Source organism: Oratosquilla oratoria, chromosome 4 (assembly GCF_046742065.1).
Source record: "Oratosquilla oratoria isolate Oo_2021 chromosome 4, ASM4674206v1, whole genome shotgun sequence".
NCBI lineage: Eukaryota > Metazoa > Arthropoda > Malacostraca > Stomatopoda > Squillidae > Oratosquilla > Oratosquilla oratoria.
The window spans coordinates 32,142,963-32,164,291 of NC_134780.1; the positions used below are offsets into that span (position 1 = coordinate 32,142,963).

The 21,329-nt window shown below is 41.0% G+C and overlaps 1 protein-coding gene across 1 annotated transcript in view; it reads right to left on the reverse strand.

Annotated features, from left to right (window-relative positions):
* Window positions 1–6,932: 6,932 nt before the first annotated feature.
* The window catches only part of LOC143024743 (sorting nexin-17-like), a 49,071-nt gene continuing 34,674 nt past the window's right edge, over window positions 6,933–21,329 (reverse strand). Inside the window, exons 5-7 of the mRNA XM_076183847.1 lie at window positions 11,456–11,540; window positions 9,893–10,055; window positions 6,933–7,158 (exon numbers count right to left, since the gene is read on the reverse strand). Coding sequence (XP_076039962.1) covers window positions 7,030–7,158; window positions 9,893–10,055; window positions 11,456–11,540 — 377 coding nt within the window. The 3' untranslated portion in view covers window positions 6,933–7,029. The remainder of the gene's footprint in view (window positions 7,159–9,892; window positions 10,056–11,455; window positions 11,541–21,329) is intronic.

Sequence of the window (21,329 nt, forward strand, 5' to 3'; positions counted from 1 at the left end):
GGCTATGGCATTCCTTGGGGAGACGGGACTGCTCGGACAGACAGTCTAGGGAACAACAACAACAACAACTTATACATGGATGGGGTAGTGCGAGAGGTAAATGCAAGGGTAGTGGGTCAGGGATTGGAGATGGTTAAAGAAAATAGAGAAAAGTGGGAGGTGAGCCAGCTGTTGTTTGCGGACGACAATGCGCTTGTGGCAGGGTCGGAGGAGGGATTGAGGAAGTTGGTGACAGAGTTTGGGAGAGTGTGTGATAGAAGAAAGCTGAAGATAAATGTGGGTAAAAGTAAGGTGATGAGGTGTACAAGGGGTGAAAGTGGCAGTAGTCTGGAAGTGAGCATTAAGGGAGAGCGACTGGAGGAAGTGGATATTTTTAGATACTTGGGTGCAAATGTGGCAGGAAAAGGTGGAGTGAAGGTGGAGGTAGAATGTAGATTGAGAGAAGCGAGTATATGCCTTGGTGGATTAAAAAGTGTAATGAGGAATAGACATTTGGGAATGGATGCGAAGAGGAGACTGTATGAAGGAGTGATTGTGCCAACAGCACTGTATGGGGCAGAAACATGGAACATAAGAGAGGAAGAGAGAAGGAGTTTGAATGTGTTTGAGATGAGGTGTCTGAGAAGTATGATGGGGGTTACTAGGCTAGATAGAGTGAGAAATGAGGAGATGAGGAGGAGAACAGGGGTGGAAAGGGAGTTGGGAGATAGGGTTGATGAAAGAGTATTAGGATGGTTTGGACACATGGAAAGAATGAGTGAAGAAAGACTAGTAAAAGAGGTATGGAAGGCAGATGTGGAGGGAGTGAACATGAAGGGACGTCCTAGGATGAGGTGGATGGATGGGGTGAAGGTGGCTTTGGGGAAGAGGGGAATGTCTGTTGAGGAAGGACGGGAGAGGACAGAAGACAGGGGTGAATGGAGAATGGTTGTATATGGAAGATGTTGTGATGCATGAGGTGGAATGGACAGGGGGATGGGGGGTGAGGTAGTGTGTGTGAGCAAAATTTTGACGCAGGCCGAAGGGATTTCTCCCCGTCCTCTCCTTTATATGGGGGGACGGAGAGGGGAGGTCACCGATTTAATGAAGCGGCCTTGCTGTGGATGTGCTGTCTTGCGACACTGCTTCTGACCCAGGGCAGTGGACAAGGTGCAGGGATGACCCGTCATCTGGGAGGTGCTAAGATGGGAGGGAGGGTGGAGGGGTGTGGAGTGTTTTCAGGGATGGAATGATTTTATGCCTTTTCCTTTTTGGCTAACTCCCTAATAAGGGGGAGAAAGCCTTGGTATATGTATGTATATATGGTTAGGAGGTCTCCTCTTTCTCTTCTTTGTTCCAGGATTGGTAGTTTGAGTTTGTCCAATCTTTGTTCGTATGTCAATTTGGAGAGTGTTGGTGCCATATTTGCTGTTGATCTTTGAATTCTTTCTAATTTCTTTATGTTCGTTTTAGTACTAGGTGTCCATAGTGTCGCAGCATACTTCAATTTTGGTCTTATCAATATAACTAATATTTCCTTTACCATTTCTTCATCCATGTAGTCAAAGGCCACTTTCATTGATCTTAATAAATTGAAAGTTTCTCCAACTAATTTGTTTATATGTTTGTCTGGTGCCATGTCATTGATGGTTGCTCATAAGTCCCTTTTGGAGTTGACTTTTTTAATTTCCTTTGTACCAAGTTTGTATTGTCCCGATATTCTGTTTTTGCTTTTTCCAAATTCCATTATACTACATTTCTTGATGTTGAAATTCACTTCACTCTTCTGACTCCATTTCCAGATTTTGTCCAGGTCTTCTTGTAATGATTTGCAATCTTCCTCTGTACTTACTCTCTTTAGTAGTTTCACATCATCTGCAAAGAAGTTCATATAACATTCCACACCTTCATCCATGTCATTTATATATATGGCAAACATTATCAGAGCCAATACAGAGCCTTGTGGGACTCCACTTATCATTTCTTCCCAATTTGAGTTCTTGTCTCTGAGTACCACCCACTATATGGGGCAGGAACTTGGAACATATGAGAGGAAGAGTTTAAATGTGTCTGAGATGGAATGCTGGAGAAGTATGATAGGTGTTACTAGGTTGAACATTGAAAAATGAGGAGGTGAAGAGGAGAACAGGGGTAGAAAGGGAGTTGGGAGATTGGGTTGATGAAAGGGATGGAAAGGGAGTTGGAAGATAAGATTGATGAAAGAGTATTGGGATGGTTTGGACACATGGAGAGAATGAGTGATGAAAGATTAGTAAAAGAGGTGTGGAAGGCAAAGGTGGAGGAAGTGAACATGAGGGGGTGACCAAGGATGAGATGGATGGAGTAAAAGGGGCATTGGGAAAGAGGGGAATATCTGTTGAAGAAGGAAGATGACAGAAGATAGGGGTGAGTGGAAAATGGTTGTGTACGGATGATGCTGTGATGCATGGAAGGGAGAGGGTGGGGGATGTGAGGGGGTGAGTATGTGTGAATGATATTTTGATGCAGCCCGGAGGGATTTCTCCCAGTCTTCTCTTTATCTACATGAAGGGATGGAGAGGGGGATTCACCAATTAAATGAAGTGGCTTTGCTGTGGATGTGCTGTTTCTTGCTACACTGCTTCTGACCCAGGGCAGTGGGCAAGATGCAGGGATGACATGTCATCCAGGAAGAGCCAAGAAAAGAGGGAGGGTGGGATGGGGTGGTGAATGGGAGTGGAGTATGTGGGGATGAAATGGGTGGGAGTGGATTTATGCCTTTGACTTTGACTACATCCCTTGTAAGGGGGAAAAAGCCCTTGGTCTATGTATGTATATCTCTGACTTATGGGCCAGTCCAATGGCTGTTGATAATTACCTGGAAACTATGGGTCTTTGGCAAGAGGGATCTGGGGCAAAGGGCACATACATATACCAAAAGGCCACTTTACCCTTAAAGTCAGGGTGGCTATGTGAAAGCATAAACACCCACCCTTCTATTATCCACTCCATCCAAAACCCATTTATTATCCCTTTTATCTTAGCTCCTTGTGGATGAAAGAGAGTCACTAACAGTAAATTCAAACAAAAGAAATACTCAGTATTACAGACACTTCATATAAAAATATGTAACTATGCATTCACAGTTTAGTTCCTCACAATTAGCATTAAAACAGTATCAACACAGAATTGGCCTGGAAAGTCACCATCTACTGAAGATACGCACATTACTGTGAAGAGAGAATTCTTAATCTTACACTGCCCAACACTAATCAAATACTGACAGAAATACAAAATTTCTTCTCTGAGTGACTTATGGGCCAACCTGGAGGATGTTGCTTAATATCCCAGGGCCATGGATTTCCTTTGTGAGAGAACCAAGGCAAATCACAGATTGATTCTGCACAATCAAAGACACCATCAAAGACAAAATATCTATCTGAATATCAAAATAAAGCCCCCAAATTAATTTACTACTCTAAAATTATGATCCCCCAGCAGCACTACATTTAATTAATTCTAAAATTCTTGACACAATTCAATCACCCCAAAATGCCTTTCCTCCTCATTTTCTAACTACCAGGGCCATATGCAGCCTCCCTACAAATATCATCAGTGATACTGCTAACTTCAGTCTCAAGTCTCACTCAGAGACCTGCAGCTCAAGAATGGCTGGCAATGGTCCTTGGAACGTCTCACAGATCTCTCCAGGAAGATATTTTGGACAGTTGTCTATGTTGTATCACTGTGGGGCTGTTTCTATGTCACTGACTGAAAGTGGTTGAAGAGAGCTGAAGTTAATAGAGGAGATCTATGCCCAGCCCAGAGACCAAGTGTCAGACCCTCAAGGCTGAACCTCCTGATGGAGGTGGGGGGTCAACGGGTTTTGAAAATGAACAGGTTCGCTGTCCACCTTGCAGGACCACCACATGCACATACCTATCACTGGTCTCTCACCCCAAATAATCATGAATAAGAGGAACATCCAACAGCCATGAATCAGAGTAACATCCAATAGTAAAATAGAATGAACAACTCCTTCCATTGTACAAGAAAGCCTAAAATCCTGGGAGTGGAATTACGCCTTTTGACTTTGGCTATCTCTCTTGTAAGGGGGATAAAGCCCTTGATATATATGGTATATGTCCTTCAGCCCAAAGATCAAGGACCTAACAGTGAAAACCAACAAGAATATAAACATAATGAGGTCAGTAGAAAGCACCCATTTTGGTCAGCAGAAACTCTCATCACAGTTTACAAACAATTCTTAAGAACCACATTTGATTATGCCTCCATGACATGGTTCCCTGCAATCAAGAAAACAAATTCCCAAAAACTACATAAAATAAAGCACCAAGAATAACAGCAGGATGCACTAAAACCATCCCACTAATAGAAATAAAACATCTACACACTGAAACCAAGATCCTCCCCATCCAGCAGCACATAGAATGATAGGCAGAGTTCTATGCAAGAGCCTTTGACCCCACACCTCTCCATCTCATCACAAAACACAACCAACAGAGAGAGGGTGAAGGAGAAAGGGAGGAGAAAAAGAAAGATAAACTATTTATATATATACATCTACACCTCACATACAAAAACATACACACTCAGATCACAAAAGAAGCACCACTAAACTTCCCAAACATCAGCCCTACGAAAATCGACTTAAGCACATGAATCTGTTTTCCCTAAAAAAGCGTAGACTCAGAGGTGACTTGATACAGGTCTTTAAAATTCTAAAGGGAATTGACAACATTAAGATACACCAAATTTTCACATTGAATGAGAATCAGACAAGAAACAATGGTCTCAAACTGTCCGGAAATAGATTCAATTTGGAAGTAGGTAGAAACAACTTTGCCAACCGTGTAGTTAATGAATGGAATAAACTTCCTGCACAGGTAGTGCAATGTAGTTCAGTTCGAAGCTTTAAGAATCATTTAGATAAATACCTAAGTAAGATGCTGTAATGATTATAATTTATGTTATATTATTTGTTTTTGTTTTGTTATAATTTGTCAGTCTGATTTTCATTTATTATTAGTTATATGTCAATTTATAATCATTTACTATTTACCTTTTTGTTTGTTATTCAACTATACCTATGCATTTATTTATGTATTTTATTTGTTATTTTTACATTATTATAGTTTTAATTTATTATTAATATGATTTTTTTTTTTTTTTTTTTTTTTTTTTGCATCCGACCTAGATATGGATCAAAAGGTCTCCTGTCGGCATGCTCCGCCTTTGTAATCCTTTGTAAATCCCACCTACAAAAAACTGAAACAAGACTAAAAGTGTTCAAATCACCATTCAGCTTTGAAACATTACCAACACTGTATAGCCCAGGCCACAGAAGCAAATTCCTCAAGATGCAATCACCACACAAAAGACACCAAACACCTTATCTTACACCGCCCTTTTCTGGACATACCCACACAACACAATACTTCCTCCCTGAGTCAATCATGGGGATCCTGCAAGAGACCTGGGCCAATAGATTGTGATATATGCATACATACATACATATACCAAAGGCTTTTTCCCCCTACACAGGGGGAAGCCAAAAAGAAAAAGGCATAGAAACCACTCCCACCTATTCCATTTCCTATATATTTCCTATCATCCATATAACCATAATAACCATATCTCCCATCCCAAACCCTCCCTCACCTACATCATCCTCAATGATACTTCTTTCCCCTCCAACATGTACTTACCTGTTTCATCACTTATCAAGAGTGCCATTCCTTCCTTCCCTTGCCCTCTTCCCACTCCACACACCATACCTACCACACTCTTTCCTTTTCAATTTAATTTCATTCAGTGCTAAAACATCCATCTTTTCAACACCCTATCCATCTCTTCCCTTTTACTCTTATCCATACCACATCCATACACATTCAATGACCCAGTTATTATAATTCTAGTTTGAGTCTTATTCCCAGACCCTCTTACACCTTAACTCTTCACAGCATAAAAACAGAGTGGGGGATTCCTAGTCCCCCTTATTCTAACTCAATCAGTCACCTTCTAAGATACAAGCACTGGTTCTGTAATAAGAAGTGTGTTCGTTTTGCATCTGCTTAGTTGTGGGTTCGAATCCTGCACTTCTCTCCAATTCCTAGCAACAAATGTTACCTGCCCCAACAGTCTAAGCACAAAGGGCAAAGGTAATAGTTTCAGCCACAGCTACACATCTGACATAAGCTCCTCACCTTCTTCTTAGACATGTATGGGAACATGATGGCAGCAGTCTTCTCCCCACCCTACCCCTACCACCACATGAGAATCAGAGAAGATATGGAGTCTTAGATGTGGCAAAGAATTTGTTCAAGGGGCAGCACAATGAAGGGTCAGCATTTGTTAAAAGGCATTTCATCATTCCTTTATGAGGAAAGTTTACTCTTAAATAGATGAATGTGTGGTTCTGGTTCATAGGGCTGCCCTAAAACAATCCCTAATGAATTGACTGTACATAACTGAAGATTATTTCAATGCAACCAGAAACTTTAGCACTATTCCACTACTAGACCTTCTGAGTGGTACACTAAGATGTCAGTGGGTGGTAGTGGTGGTACCTTAATGGTGAGTTTAGAGTACTGGTAACCATTTTATTGAGTGTGACTGGTAGCAGCAGAGCCTCCCTCAAACTTTTTGTAATGACTAAAGTCAATTACATTTTCTTTCAAACTGTGCCAACAAGAATGCAAATTACTATATAATATGCAGACATGCAGAAGCAGATGTGTTAAGCAAGCTTTAAACCAAGCAAACAATGTAACAGCATTTTTAGGGTTTCATCAAAGCAAAGCTAGGTCACAGTGTAAGCAAAAATAAAAGTCTATCATGCTCTTAGTTCCTTTTCTGTTTCTACTGCACTACACAGTCCATCACTCTGGTTACTATTTCTACAAGCAAAGAAAAACAAAACTTATCAAATACAAATAAAACAATAACAACCTTGCCTAATAAAGTCATTCATCAAGCTTTTTGATGGCATTTCATATGAACATGGAAGAAATCATCATTTCTGTGAAGATCAGCCAGGTAAGCTGATTGTTACCTGAAGTTGAGCTCACGGTTGCCAGCACTGATGAGGACGGGAGTGTTGGGCTTTGGGAAGTCACAAACACATTGTTTGAACTGTAGATAGCCATAGTACATTAAGGTGCGTGCAACATCCAGATACTGAAAAGAAGAATTTACAAAGTAGTAAACAGTTTTAATTGTCAGATCACCACCCCAAACTTTAGTACCAAAGAACTGGCATGGCATAAGACATTATATGTCCAAGGTGCAACCCCTACATAGAAGACAAAAAGCATATTATATTATTCTTCTACATTCAGTCACTCCAGACAGCTCCCCAAAACCTCTTCACCAAGTGATTAATAGGATGAACAGATAGCTATGGCTTTCTAGGGGATGAGTTTTACAAGAATCAATTGGGGCAACAAACTGGTTGATTGAACTTAAAATTACTTCATTCTATAAGAATTTTTTCCCATCCAAGAAACAATTTCACCCCAAAGCTTAACAAGTTCATAATGCCTTCTCACATTTAACAAAGCCTTTAAATATCAAACAATGGAGCTAGTTAATGAGTATAGAAAAAAAGTGGAAGTGAACCAGTTGTAATTTGTGGATGACAAAGCATTGGTAGCTGATTCTGAGGTGAGACACTGAACAACTGTGGTGACATCACACATTCCTGATTACTTCTAACCTGAACAGTGGGTGGGTGATACTTTATCTACAAGGAGCTAAGATAAAAGGGGCAATAAATGAGTGTTGTATGGGTATGAGATGGGTGAAGGATGGGTTTATCCTCTGGCTAGGCCGATGTCCTTGAAAGGGAAAAACCTTTTTGTATATGCATACATGTATATCCGTACAATGCCTGCCCAAAAACTCGTTTTCCATCTTAGCACCTCATGAATGAAGGATCATCCTTGTCCTCCACAAAACTGCTGAGGTCAATGGCAATGGCTGGAGTTGGTTCACCACTTCATTATATGGCAACACTGTCCCCCTCATCTACTCAAGAAATTTATGTAGCAGACAAGAAGAAAATACCTTTGTAGTGCATCATTTCTTCATCTATTTACAACCACTTTCCATTCACTTCTGTCTTTTCAACTTTTTCTTCCTTGGTTAAAAGACATTCCTCTTGCATCCAATGCTGCTTTCACCCTGTCCATGCACCTTACTCTTGATCTTCCCATTTTCTTTTTGTCTTCCTTCACTCACTCCTTTCATATGCCTAAACCATTTCAACATTCTTTGATCAACCCTATATGCCAGCTCTTTCCACCCGTACTCTTTACTTTACCTCCACATTTTTCAATTTAGCCATCCTTGTAACCCCCACCACACTTCTTAATCCCTTCATCTCAAACATATTTAGGCTTTTCTTTTCTGCCTTCTTCAAATCATACCTCTTACAGCTTTGTCTGGTATTCTTTCTCTTCTCATTCAATTTGATTGTTTTCAACAACTTTCTGCACCCCTCCCTTTTTCATCCTTCTCAAATTAACCTCCTTTCCTAATTCCCCTTCAACTTAGCAAAGATCTGACAATCCGCTGCCCTTACAATGCTCTTTTTGGGTAACTCTACATATTCTATCAATCCTCTCTTGATTACATTCCCACCAACCACCCTGGCCCATGGATACTTATGCTTGTGTTTTTTGTTGTTGTTCCCTAGACTGTCCGGCCAAGCAGTCCTGCCTCCCTGTGTTTCTTACTGAACAGATTGCTATCATTTCCCTTCCAATATACATCTCCAACATCTCTTTATTACTGTTTTTTCCTCTCACCCCATACCTCCCTACTACTTCATCTATGAGTTCATTTCATAATTTAGCATTACAAGGAGCTAAGATAATAGGGAAATGATTGATGGGTGGGGGGTGGGTGCATGGCTTGGCAGACTACCTCCCTGTAAAGGGTAAGATGTCTTTTGGTATACAGATAGATAAAGAATACTATTACATTCATATTTCTCCCAAAATTCTCAACACACTCATCTATAGCAATCCAAAATACTTTGCTATCCTCCCCATTTGTCTTACTACCAGATTCATATGCACTCACAAAGTCCCAAATCTTCCATCCTAAGCCTCACCTTTGCCAACATTATCCTCAATGACAATTCTCTCCATTTTGCCACATATCTTACAACTTATTAAGAGTGCCACTCCTTTCCTCCTCCAACCTCCTGCAATTCTTGATATCCCACTTACCATGCTACCAAACTCTAATTTTCTTTTCCCTTTAGGTTTTGTTTCACCTAATGCTATCATGTCCATCTGTCTTCTCACAAACATAATACCAACCTCTTCCCTTTTCCTCTTATCCATACCACATCCATGCACATTCAATGCCTCAATTAACAGTTCTAGTTGAAGTCCTCCCTTACTTTCTTATGCATTGTCTTTTCATGGGAGGAAAATATTGTGAGAATCCCCTGGTCCCTTCACTCTATCCCATTTAGTCAATTTATATGACATGCATGGGAAAATAGTGCCATCATTCTTATCCTTTCTCACTACTAATGGGTAAGGAATAATGAAATAAATAAAATTATAATAAGAATAAGTAAATATCTTGTACCTGCACAAAAATTCTTGGATTACATTACTTTGGGTAAGTTGTATAACTGAAAATTTGCCTTATTTTGTGATATGCATGGTGAGTAAAACCAGTCCAATTTTAATTTAAGTGATTAATTCTAAGATTTCTTTTAATTAGAATATGTCATATGTCACTAACTTTGGAGGAATAACTTGAGTCATGAAAGATTTTTTTTTCTCCAGTTCAGACTTAAGGTGTTTTACTGTATCATGAAATCAAAACTGGCACACTATAATTCCACATTAAAACAAGTGTTTAAACTACCACCAAAGGCATAGACTCAAACCTCCCGCTTGGCCCCCTTTGCCTGTAGTGCTGCCAGTTGACGCTGAACTTCCCGACTAGCAAGTATCCATCCACGTTCCACATCAGCAACTGTCTGGACATATAGGAGATTCAGCCCAACACGGTCTTCCATGACTTCTTCATCTATGCTGGAGTCCCAGTAACTATCATAAAAGAAAAGGAAATGATTAGATGTTGACATAACCTAATATCTCATCTATACAGAAGTGATGTACAAACTCAAAGAAGCATGTAAGTATCATGGTGAAATGAAATGTATGAAAAATAATAGGTATTGAGGAAATGCTTCATATCCTTTGGTATTAATAGTTGTGCCAGGCTTGTGTAATGTTGCCATGGTTGTTCAATGTGTACATGGATACAGTGGTATGAGAAGTAAATGTGAGGGTGATGGGTAGGGGTTTAAAGAAGTGGGAGGTGAGCCAATTGGTGTTCGAGGCAACACTGGCTGTGGCTTGGTCAGAGAGATGGGAAGCAACAGACAGACTATTTGATTTTACAAATATACCTTACATACATACATACATACAATGGCTTTTTCTCCCCTTACAAGGGAGGTAGTCAAAGTCAAAGGCATAAATCCACTCACACCTATTTCATCCTCACATACTCCACTCCCATTCACCACCCCTCCCTCCCTCTTTTCTTGGCTCCTCCTGGATGATGGGTCATCCCTACATCTCCCCTACTGCCCTGGGTCAGAAGCAATGCAGCAAGACAGAGCACATCCACAGCAAGGCTGCTTCATTTAATCGACAACCCCCCCTCCATCTCCTTATGCAGAAAAAGAGAAGAATGGGAGAAATCTCTTTGGGTTGCATCAAAATATCATTCATACATACTCCCTTGGTCTCCCATCCCCCACCCACTCCATTCCAAGTACCATGGCCTCATTCATATACCATTATCCACTCACCCCTATCTTAATCTTCTCCCTTCCTTCCTCAACAGACATTCCCATCTTTCCCAATGCCATTTTTACCACCATCCATCCATCTCATCCCTGGTCACCCCTGCATATTCACTCCATCCACCTATGCCTTCCACACCTCATACCTCTTTTACTAATCTTTCTTCACTCATTCTTTCCATGTGTCCAAACCATCCCAATACTCTTTCATCAACCCTATCTCCCAACTCTCTTTCCACCCCAGCTCTCCTCCTCACCTCCTTTCTCACTCTTCTCTGGCATTTCATCTCAAACACATTTAAACTCTTCCTATCTTATGTTCCATATTTCTGCCCTATACAGTGCTGTTAGCACAACCACTCCTTCATACAATCTCCTTTTAGCATCAATTCCCAAATGTCTATTTCTAATTACACTTTTTAATCTCCTGAAGACATTCACTTGCTTCTCTTAATCTACATTCTACTTCCACCTCCACTCCTCCCTTTCCCATCAAATTCACCCCAAGTATCTAAAGCTATCCACTTCCTCCAGTCTCTCTCCCTTAATACTCACTTCCAATTTTCTGCCATCCTTAAATACAAACATGTAAAACAATTTTACAATTTTCAGAAAATACACAAATATACTTACTTTTTTCTTAAAACTATTCTATGTAATCCTTTAACACACTTCTGTGATATATAAGGACTTTCAAAATCCTGCAACCTTTTAACAACTGAAACAGAAAAAAGATAACAATAATGATATGTTCTTACAAGTACAAAAAAAAAAAAAACATCATTTAAAAATCTTTTCCAATATTATAACATTTTTATCTGAATTAAAATCATCTGAATTATTACAATACCCCACACTACCACCAGACAACAATACAATATCTTTTCTCTAAGTGACTCATGGTCCCACCCAAAGACTGTTGCCAGTTTCTTGGAGGTTGTGGGTGGTCTGCAAGAGAGAGTAGAGGCAATGGATTGATTGACTGATATCTGAATTAGACATATATAAAAATTATGTAAATAATAATTTTAAGACTTGTCCTCTTTGGGGCTACAGAGATTAGGATGCCTAGGGGATTTCTCCCCATCTTCTTTTTTTTTCTGCATGAGGGGATAGAGAAGGGGGTTGCCGAGTAAATGAAGTGGCCTTGCTGTGGATGTACTGTCTTGCTGCATTGCTTCCGACCCAGGGCAGTGGGCGAGATGCAGGGATGACCTGTCATCCAGGAGGAGCCAAGAAAATTGGGAGGAGTGGTGAATGAGAGTATGTAGGGATGAAATGGGTGGAAGTGGATTTATGCCTCTGACTTTGGCTACTTCCCTTGTAAGGGGGAAGAAAGCCTTGGTATACAGTGCTCGTCATGGCATTATCCTGGATGAGTGCCCCAGCATAATGCCACAATGAAAAACAATGGCTTACCATACAGGGGTCTTTTTCTGTCATTATGCCTGGTACCAGCTATTAGCATGACATCACTGCCTCCCAACAAACACCACATACCCACTCAGTGCCTGCATGGCTGCCATGGTGAGAGGAAGTGTTGCACCTTTGTTCTCTCATTTGCCCTATCATTTATCTGGGTTTCCCTCGGTTTCTGGGCTATACCTTGGTTACTATGGACAAAAAGAAGTTGAGAAGTTGTTAACGCCTGTAACTAACTCTAGCTCAGATCACAGGGCTTCACAAAGCTGGGCTCCAGACAAGAGAAATAGTGGTGAATGTTGGTATGAGTGAGCGATCTGTGAGAAACTGGGTGAAGCTTTTCAAGGCCCACAGTGGTGTCGAATTACCATCTGATAAACCTCAGCCTGGTCCCTCAAAGAAGACATCTGTACGATTTTGACTGTGCTAAAAAAGCAGCTAGAGAATACACCTACCATAACTGCTAGAGAATTTAAAGTAAAAACCGATGTCTGTTTTCTGAAGGAAGCTTGCTGGCTGAGTGGGTTAGGGTGTTGTTACTTGCGGTGAAGGTTGAGGTGAGGGCGGTTTGAATCCTGCCAATGGCAAAGTTGAACCAAGGGCATGGTTCATTAAATTCCATGCTACAAAGCCCTCTGTGAGGGGCACTGTCCTAGCCTCCCAATAGGGGGGAGTGTGTGATGTTAAACCATATCATCATCATCATCTGTTTTCTGAGGTGTCCATAAGAACAGTCAACAGGTGGGTGGTCGAGCTGGGCCACAGTAGCCGCCAGGAGGTTAAGAAACTCTTCCTTACCAAGCGGCTGAAGAAATGTAGGCTGGATTTTGCACTTAATATCATAATTGAACTCCTCAACAGTGGTCTGAGGTACTTTGGAGTGATGAAGCCACCTTCACCATCACCTGTAACCATGGTGGACATGTGCACCAGGCCAGAGGTACCCACAGTACACCTGTGGGGCCACCAAACACTCAAGACTTGCTCATGGTTTGGGGGTGTTTCACTGCTCAGAGTGTTGGTGAACTCATAGTACTCCCCAAAAACCAGTAATGAACTAATATAATTATCTGGAGATGTGTGACAATTTACCTGATGCATTTGACAAGTGTAGGGCTATGGTATGTATGGAGGATGGTGCATTGTCACACTACCAGTTATGTAGTTGGGTGGCTTAAGGACTGTGATGTGAGCTTCTTTAATGACTAACCAGGCAATTCCCCTGACCTGAACTCCATTGAAAACCTATGGTCAATAGTGAAGCAAAATTTGATGGGCAAAGATATTAGTTCCATTCCAAAGTTCAAGTCTGTTGTACATGAGGCATGGATTAATAGACCTCCCCAGAGCCTTAGGAATTTGTGTGAGAGTCTTCCTAAACAGCTGAGGGACGTGGTGAAGCATAAGGGATGCAGCACTAAGTATTAGAACCTCAGCAAGTGTACAAATATATTTTTATGGTATGTGTTTGTGTTTTGGTAAGGGTGTGTGGGGCAGCTGTCATAATGCTGTGACAAGCACTGTATGTATGTATGTAATAATAATTGACAGCTTGAGTTTCATTGACTAAAAACTCGTATCCCTTGGAAACAGTCACCAACTGCCAATTGTTCTTGTGTGACAAGACAGAGGAAATACATATGAAGGTGAAAGAGATCTTGGGTGCAATCTGGAGACTTAGTGTCAGCCTCTTGCGGCTACAACTCCAGAAAGAGGCAAGATGTTGACATTTTGAACACAGTAGAGAGATAACTCTTTCTGACCAAAGACCAATGATAAAAACCTGATTATACCCATGAATATAAAAGGTATGTAATACAAAATGTATTCTAAGACCTCTCTATGGATATGCGGACTACTAGTAATAACCCCTATTGCCTCAAGTTTCACTAACTGGAAATCCATAGTCCTAAACAGGCCATGGAGAGTCCTTGGACCCTCATGAAGAGGTAAAAGAAGAAGCAGAATTGGGAGAAGAAGAGGAAGAAGAAGAAAAGGAATAAGAAGAGAAGAAAAAGAAGAAGAAAAAAAGAAGAAAAAGAAGAAAAGATAATGATGATGATGATGATGAAAGGATAACTGCCTTATTTTCTCTTAAGTTTCCTTTGTAACTTCAACTCCATTTCCTAGCCCGACCCATTTCTTTCCCTATCCCACATCCCCACATTTATATCTCCTTCCTTCTCCTCCCTCTTCTACACAGGCCTCCCCTCACTCTAGCAATGCACCATAATTTCTGCACCCTCCCTCATCTTCCTCTTCAAACGACATTTCAACCTTTTTCATTTTATTTTTCATTTTTCTTTACTTCCTCCTTTTACACTTGCAACATAACATATTTATATTAATCTGCCCCCCTCTATTCTCTGTACATGTTAAAAAAAAACTGGCACCAACTCTTTCCAAAATGACATATGAACAAAGACTGTCCAAATTAGAATTTCCAACTCTGGAGCAAAGAAGGGAAAGAGGAGACCTATCTATAGAATTATGAAAGCAATGGAAATCTTAGATAAGAATGATTTATTGAAATGGCACAATGGAAGAAGAAGAGGACACAAAAGAAACTCAAAAAAGATAATTACAGAAGAGATCTGTGTGAGAAAGGGAAAAAAAAAAAAAAAAAAAAAATCCCACACACAGTGATAGATACTTGGAGCAAATTAGACAAAGAAACAGTGTGTGCAAACACTATTCAAGATTTTAAGAAAAAACTTGATGCTGAGAGATACAAAGGCGAGTCACCACGAGCATAGCTCCCTTCCCGTATAATACAACTAGGTAAATACAATAGTCAGATTGATAGACTTACATACACATGTATATTAAGGTTCCCCCCCCCCCTTTACAAGGGAGATAGCCAAAGTCAAAGGCATAAATCCATTCCCACCTATTTCATCCCCACATACTCCACTCCAATTCACCACCCATCCCTCCCTCTTTTCTTGGCTCCTCTGGATAATGGATCATCCCTGCATTTCACACACTGCCCTAGGTCAGAAGCAATGTAGCAAGACAGCACAACCATAGCAAGACTGCTTCATTTAATTGGCAAACCCCCTCTCTATCCCTTCATGCAGAAAAAGAGAATATGAGTAGAAATCCCTTTGGGCTGCATCAAAATATCTTTCACACACACTCCTCCCCCTCCCCTCCCTCATCCACATCCTTCCATGCATCACACCCTCATCCATACACAACCATATTCCATTCACTCCTATCTTCTATCTTGTCCCTTCCTTCCTCATCAGATATCCCCCACTTTCCCAATGCCCATTTACACCCATCCATCCATCTCATCCTTGATCACTCCCACATGTTCATTCCATCCACCTCTGCCTTTCACACCTCTTTTACTAATTTTTCTTTGCTCATTATTTCCATGTGTCCAAACCATCCCAATAACCTTTCATCAACCCTATCTCCAAACACACCTTTCTATCCCAGCTCTCTTCCTCAACTCATCATTTCTCACTCTATCCATCCTAGTAACCCCTACCATATTTCTCAGATATTTTATCTCAAACACATTTAAACTCTTCCTCTCTTATGTTCCATGTTTCTGCCCCATACAGTGCTGTCAGCACAATCATTCTTTCATACAATTTCTTTTTAGAATCCATTCCCAAATATCTATTTCTCATTACATTTTTTAATCCCCCAAAGAGCTTACTTCTCTCAACCTACATTCTACCTCCACCTCCATTTCTCCCTTTCATCCACATTCGCACCCAAGTACCTAGAGCTCACTTCCTCCAGTATACTCACTTCCAGTTTGCTGCCATCCTCTCCCCTTGTACATCTCATCACCTTACTTTTACCAACATCTATCTTCAACTTCTTTCTCTCGCACATCTTCCCAAACTCTGTCACTAACTTTCTTCATCCTGTCATCAGCAAACAACAACTAATTTAGCTCCCATTTTCTCCATTTTCTTTAACCATCTCCAATCCCCGGCCCATTACCATTGCATTTACCTCTCACACCACCCCATCCATGTACACATTGAAAAGCTAAGGCGACATAATACATCCCTGGCAAAGTCCCACCTTTACCTCAAACCACTCATTCTCTCCATTTCTAACTCTAACACAAGCTCTACTATTCTCACAAAAATTCTTGACTGCTCTAAACAGCTTTCCTCCTATCCCATATATCTGCAATACTTTCCACAATGTCTTCCTGTCTACCATGTCATAAGCCTTTTCCAAATCCATAAAGGACAAATAAACATCCTTACCTTTTCCCAAAGCTTTCTCACACATCTACCTTACTACAAAAATCTGATCCACGCAACCCCTACCTGTCCTAAACCCACACTGTTCCTCACCAATTACTCCCACTATTCCTCTCCTAATCCTCTCAATCAAAACCCTCCCCAACTACACTTAACAAACTGATCCCTCTGAAACTACTACACTCACATGTGTCCCATTTTCCCTTGTAAAGTGGAACTATACAGGCTCCTCCAGTCTTCCAGCACTCTACCCTCTTTTAGACAAACATTAAAAAACCTCACCAGCCAATCAACCATCACTGTACCTCCCTTTTTTAGACACTGCATGACACCCATTCAACCCAGGTCCCTTATCTGCTCTCATCATTTTAATAATGGATTTCACCTCATCTTTTCTTATTTTTCCTATTTTCCTTATTCATCACTATCATTTTCTTAGCACTTCCCACTGCAACTACTTTTCCCTCCTTGTCATCCTTCAAATTTAGCAACACCCTAAAATACTCTGCCCATCTTCCTCTTACTCTCTTTCCTTTTCTTCTCTACTTGATTCACCTCCCCTTCCTCTACTAATTTCCTTCCAAAACATCTTTTTATTACTTTCAATATTTTTTGTCACACTCTTCCCCCATTTCATATCTGCTTTACTTCTCTTTTCTTTGTACCTCTCATGTGATTCTCTCATCCTATTTTGCAACCAATCTGTGAATGCTCATTTCTTCTCTTCTATAACCTTCTTTCCTTCATCATCCCATCACTCATTACCCTTTCTTTTATTTCTTCATGTCTTCCTTGTTCCACACACCATCTTTGCACACCTTGTGACTTCCTCCTTAAAACATTCCCATTCCTTCTCCACTCCTAGTTCTACATACATACATACATATACCAAGGCTTTTTCCCCCTTCCAAGGGAGGTAGCCAAAAAGGGAAAGGCATAAAAACACTCCCACCCATTTCATCCCTAAATACACTCCACACCCCTCCCACCCTTCCTCTCATCTGAGCACCTCCTGGATGACGGGTCATCCCTGCACCCTGCCCACCACCCTGGGTCAGAAGCAGTGTCGCAAGACACAGTACATCCACAGTAAGGCCGCTTCATTTAATCGGCGACCCCCCCTCTCCGTCCCCCTTTGCATATAAGGCGAGGACGGGGAGAAATCCCTTCGGGCTGCGTCAAAATTTACTCACACATACTACCCCCCCCACCCCCCCGCCCATTCCTCCTCATGCAGTCACAACATCATCCATATACAACCATTCTCCACTCACCTCTGTCTTCCGTCCTCTCCCTTCCTTCCTCAACAGACATTCCCCTCTTCCCCAAAGCCCCCTTCACCCCATCCATCCACCTCATCCTAGGACGTCCCCTCATGTTCACTCCCTCCACATCTGCCTTCCAAACCTCTTTTACTAGTCTTTCTTCACTCATTCTTTCCATGTGTCCAAACCATCCTAATATTCTTTCATCAACCCTATCTCCCAAATCCTTTTTCACCCCTGTTCTCCTCCTCACCTCCATATTTCTCACTCTATCTAGCCTAGTAACCCCCACCATACTTCTCAGACACCTCATCTCAAACACATTCAAACTCCTTCTCTCTTCTTCTCTTATGTTCCACGTTTCTGCCCCATACAGTGCTGTTGGCACAATCACTCCTTCATACAGTCTCCTCTTCGCATCCATTCCCAAATGTCTATTCCTCATTACACTCTTTAAACCACCAAGGCATTTACTCGCTTCTCTCAATCTACATTCTACCTCCACCTTCACTCCACCTTTTCCTGCTACACTTGCACCCAAGTATCTAAAACTATCCACTTCCTCCAGTCGCTCTCCCTTAATGTTCACTTCCAGTCTACTGCCACTTTCACCCCTTGTACATCTCATCACCTTACTTTTACCCACATTTATCTTTAGCTTTCTTCTATCACATACTCTCCCAAACTCTGCCACCAGCTTCCTCAATCCCTCCTCTGACCCTGCCACAAGCACAGTGTCGTCCGCAAACAACAGCTGGCTCACCTCCCACTTTTCTCCATTTTCTTTAACCATCTCCAATCCCTGACTCACTACCCTAGCATTCACCTCTCGCACCACCCCATCCATGTATAAGTTGAACAGCCAGGGCGACATAACGCATCCTTGACGAAGTCCCACCTTTATCTCAAACCACTCACTCTCTCCATTTCTAATCCTAACACATGCTCTACTACTCTCATAAAAACTCTTGACAGCTCCCAAAAGCTTTCCTCCTATCCCATAAATCTGCATAACCTCCCACAGTGCCTTTCTGTCTACCCTATCATAAGCCTTTTCCAGATCCATAAAAGCCCAAAAAACATCCTTCCCCTTTCCTATAGCTTTCTCACATATCTGTCTTACCACAAAGATCTGATCTACACAACCTCTACCCGTCCTAAATCCACACTGTTCCTCACCAATTACTCCTTCTGTTCCTCTCCTAATCCTCTCAATTAAGATCCTCCCATAAGCCTTCCCTACTACACTCAACAGGCTAATCCCTCTGAAATTACTACATTCACACTTGTCCCCTTTTCCCTTGTAAAGAGGAACTATACAGGCACTACTCCAGTCCTCCGGTACTCTACCCTCTCTCCAGCAAACATTAAATAACCTCACCAACCAGTCCACCATCACTGAACCTCCCTTTTTCAGACATTCTGCATGACATCCATCCAGACCAGGTGCCTTACCTGCTTTCATCATCTTTACAACTGCCTTCACCTCACCCTTCCTTATTTCTCCTCCATTCTCCTCACTCATCACTCTCATTTTCTTCGCATTTCCCACTGCAGCTATCTTTCCTTCCCTATCCTCCTTCACATTCAGCAACTCCCTAAAATATTCTGCCCATCTTCCCCTCACTGCCATCTCTTCCATTATCAACTCTCCATCTGTACCTTTTACCTTTTCTTCCCTACTTGATTTGCCTCCTCTTCCTCTCTTAATTTCTTAGTTCTACTCTATACAAAATCTCCGGGTCAAGACAAACAATTTTTTGAGCTCTTAAGCGTGTAAACTTGAAATCTACAACCAGTTAACAGAAATATTTATTAAGTCAGTAAACACTGGTTTTGTGCTTATTGCTAGAGGGCAGGCAAACTCTGTTCCTGTTTTCAAAAAGGGAGATAAATCATCTGTATGCAACTAAAGGCCAATCAATTTGACATCAGACATAAGTAAAATGCTTGAATCAATAATAGCTAATAGAATCAGAGATCACACCGAGACATAATGTGAGTGTTGACTTACAGTATGGGTTCTCCAAGGGTAAGTCATATGTGACTAATCTATGTTTTTACACTATGTATACAAGATGTCAGATAACAATGATAATTATGATGTTATTTACCTTGACTTCAGCAAAGCATTTGACAAGGTGCCCCACCAGAGACTACTAAATAAAGTCAAAGCCCATGATATGGGAGGAAAAGTGTCTGAATGGATTAGAGCTTGGATCAGTGACAGAAAACAAGTCACCATAAACAGTGTAAAATCCAAATGGGGGAGTTTCTTGTGGAGTTCCCCAGGGCTTGATTTTGAGTACCTTACTGTTCATTATGTATATAAACAACTTGGACAATGGGATTAATAGTGATGTTAATAAGTTTGCAGATGACACTAAAATAGGACACCTAATTAGGTCAGGAAAAGACACCAAGATTCTGCAAGATCTTAACAAATTGTTCACGTAGTCAGTGAAATGGCAAATGGACTTCAATATCTCAAAGTGCATCATGTTAAACATAAAGTTACACAGCCCAAGAAGCAGAAATAGCTTAGATAACACTTTTTAGAGAAAACTGAGTGTGTGAGAGACTTGGGTGTTCTAGTGAGTCCTGATATTAAATCCAGGAAACAGTGCATCAGAGCCAGGAACATAGCTAACAGAGCATTAGGTTTCATTGATAGGACAGTTACGAATAGAAGTGCAGAGGTAATTATCAAACTCTATCTGGCATTAGTTAGACCCAGCCTTGACTATGCAGTAAGTTTTGGTCTTCGTCTTATACAATATCAATTCACTAGAATCAGTACAGAGAAGAATGACCAAAATGATACATGGGCTCAGAAATTTACCTTACAAGGAGAGACTAAGGCACCTTAATTTACTCTTTGGAAAGACACAGAATGCAGTGAGATCTAATAGAGGCGTTCAATTGGATAAAAGGCTTTAACAAGGGTGATGCAAACAAGGTCATTATGTTAAAATGATAGGGCAGGACTTGCAGTAATGAATTTAAATTGGACAAATTTAGATTTAGGGAAATAGGCAAGAACTGGTTTACTAATACTCGTAGTTTGGTGAACAAATGGAATAGTCTTAGTAACCATGTAGTGAGTGCTGAAACTATCAGTTGTTTTAAGAAACAGATAAGTTCATGGATGGGGATGACAGGTGGTAATGGACATGGAACTGCCTAGTGTAGGCCTTATGGTCTCTTGCAGTCTCCTTCAATCTTATGTTATGTATATTCTATAAATGCATACATGGCCTTCAATAACCTCATTTCCACAATATCCATACATCTTATCTCTTGTATTCATTATCAGGCCTCACTCCCAGATATAACAATTCAGGGCACCTTTCCTATTGCCAACTCTTTATTCATTCTTCCACTTTCATGCAATAAGACACCTACACATAGAAACAAAAACCCTCCCTGAAAGACGACTATAAAAACAGTACAAAGTTCTCCATAAGTGCACTCAACTCTATATATCCATCTCATATCACATGAGCACTACCTGCTGAAAAAAGCATCAGCATTGTATTACTCGAACATATACAACAACCTATCACCATTTCCACACAACAC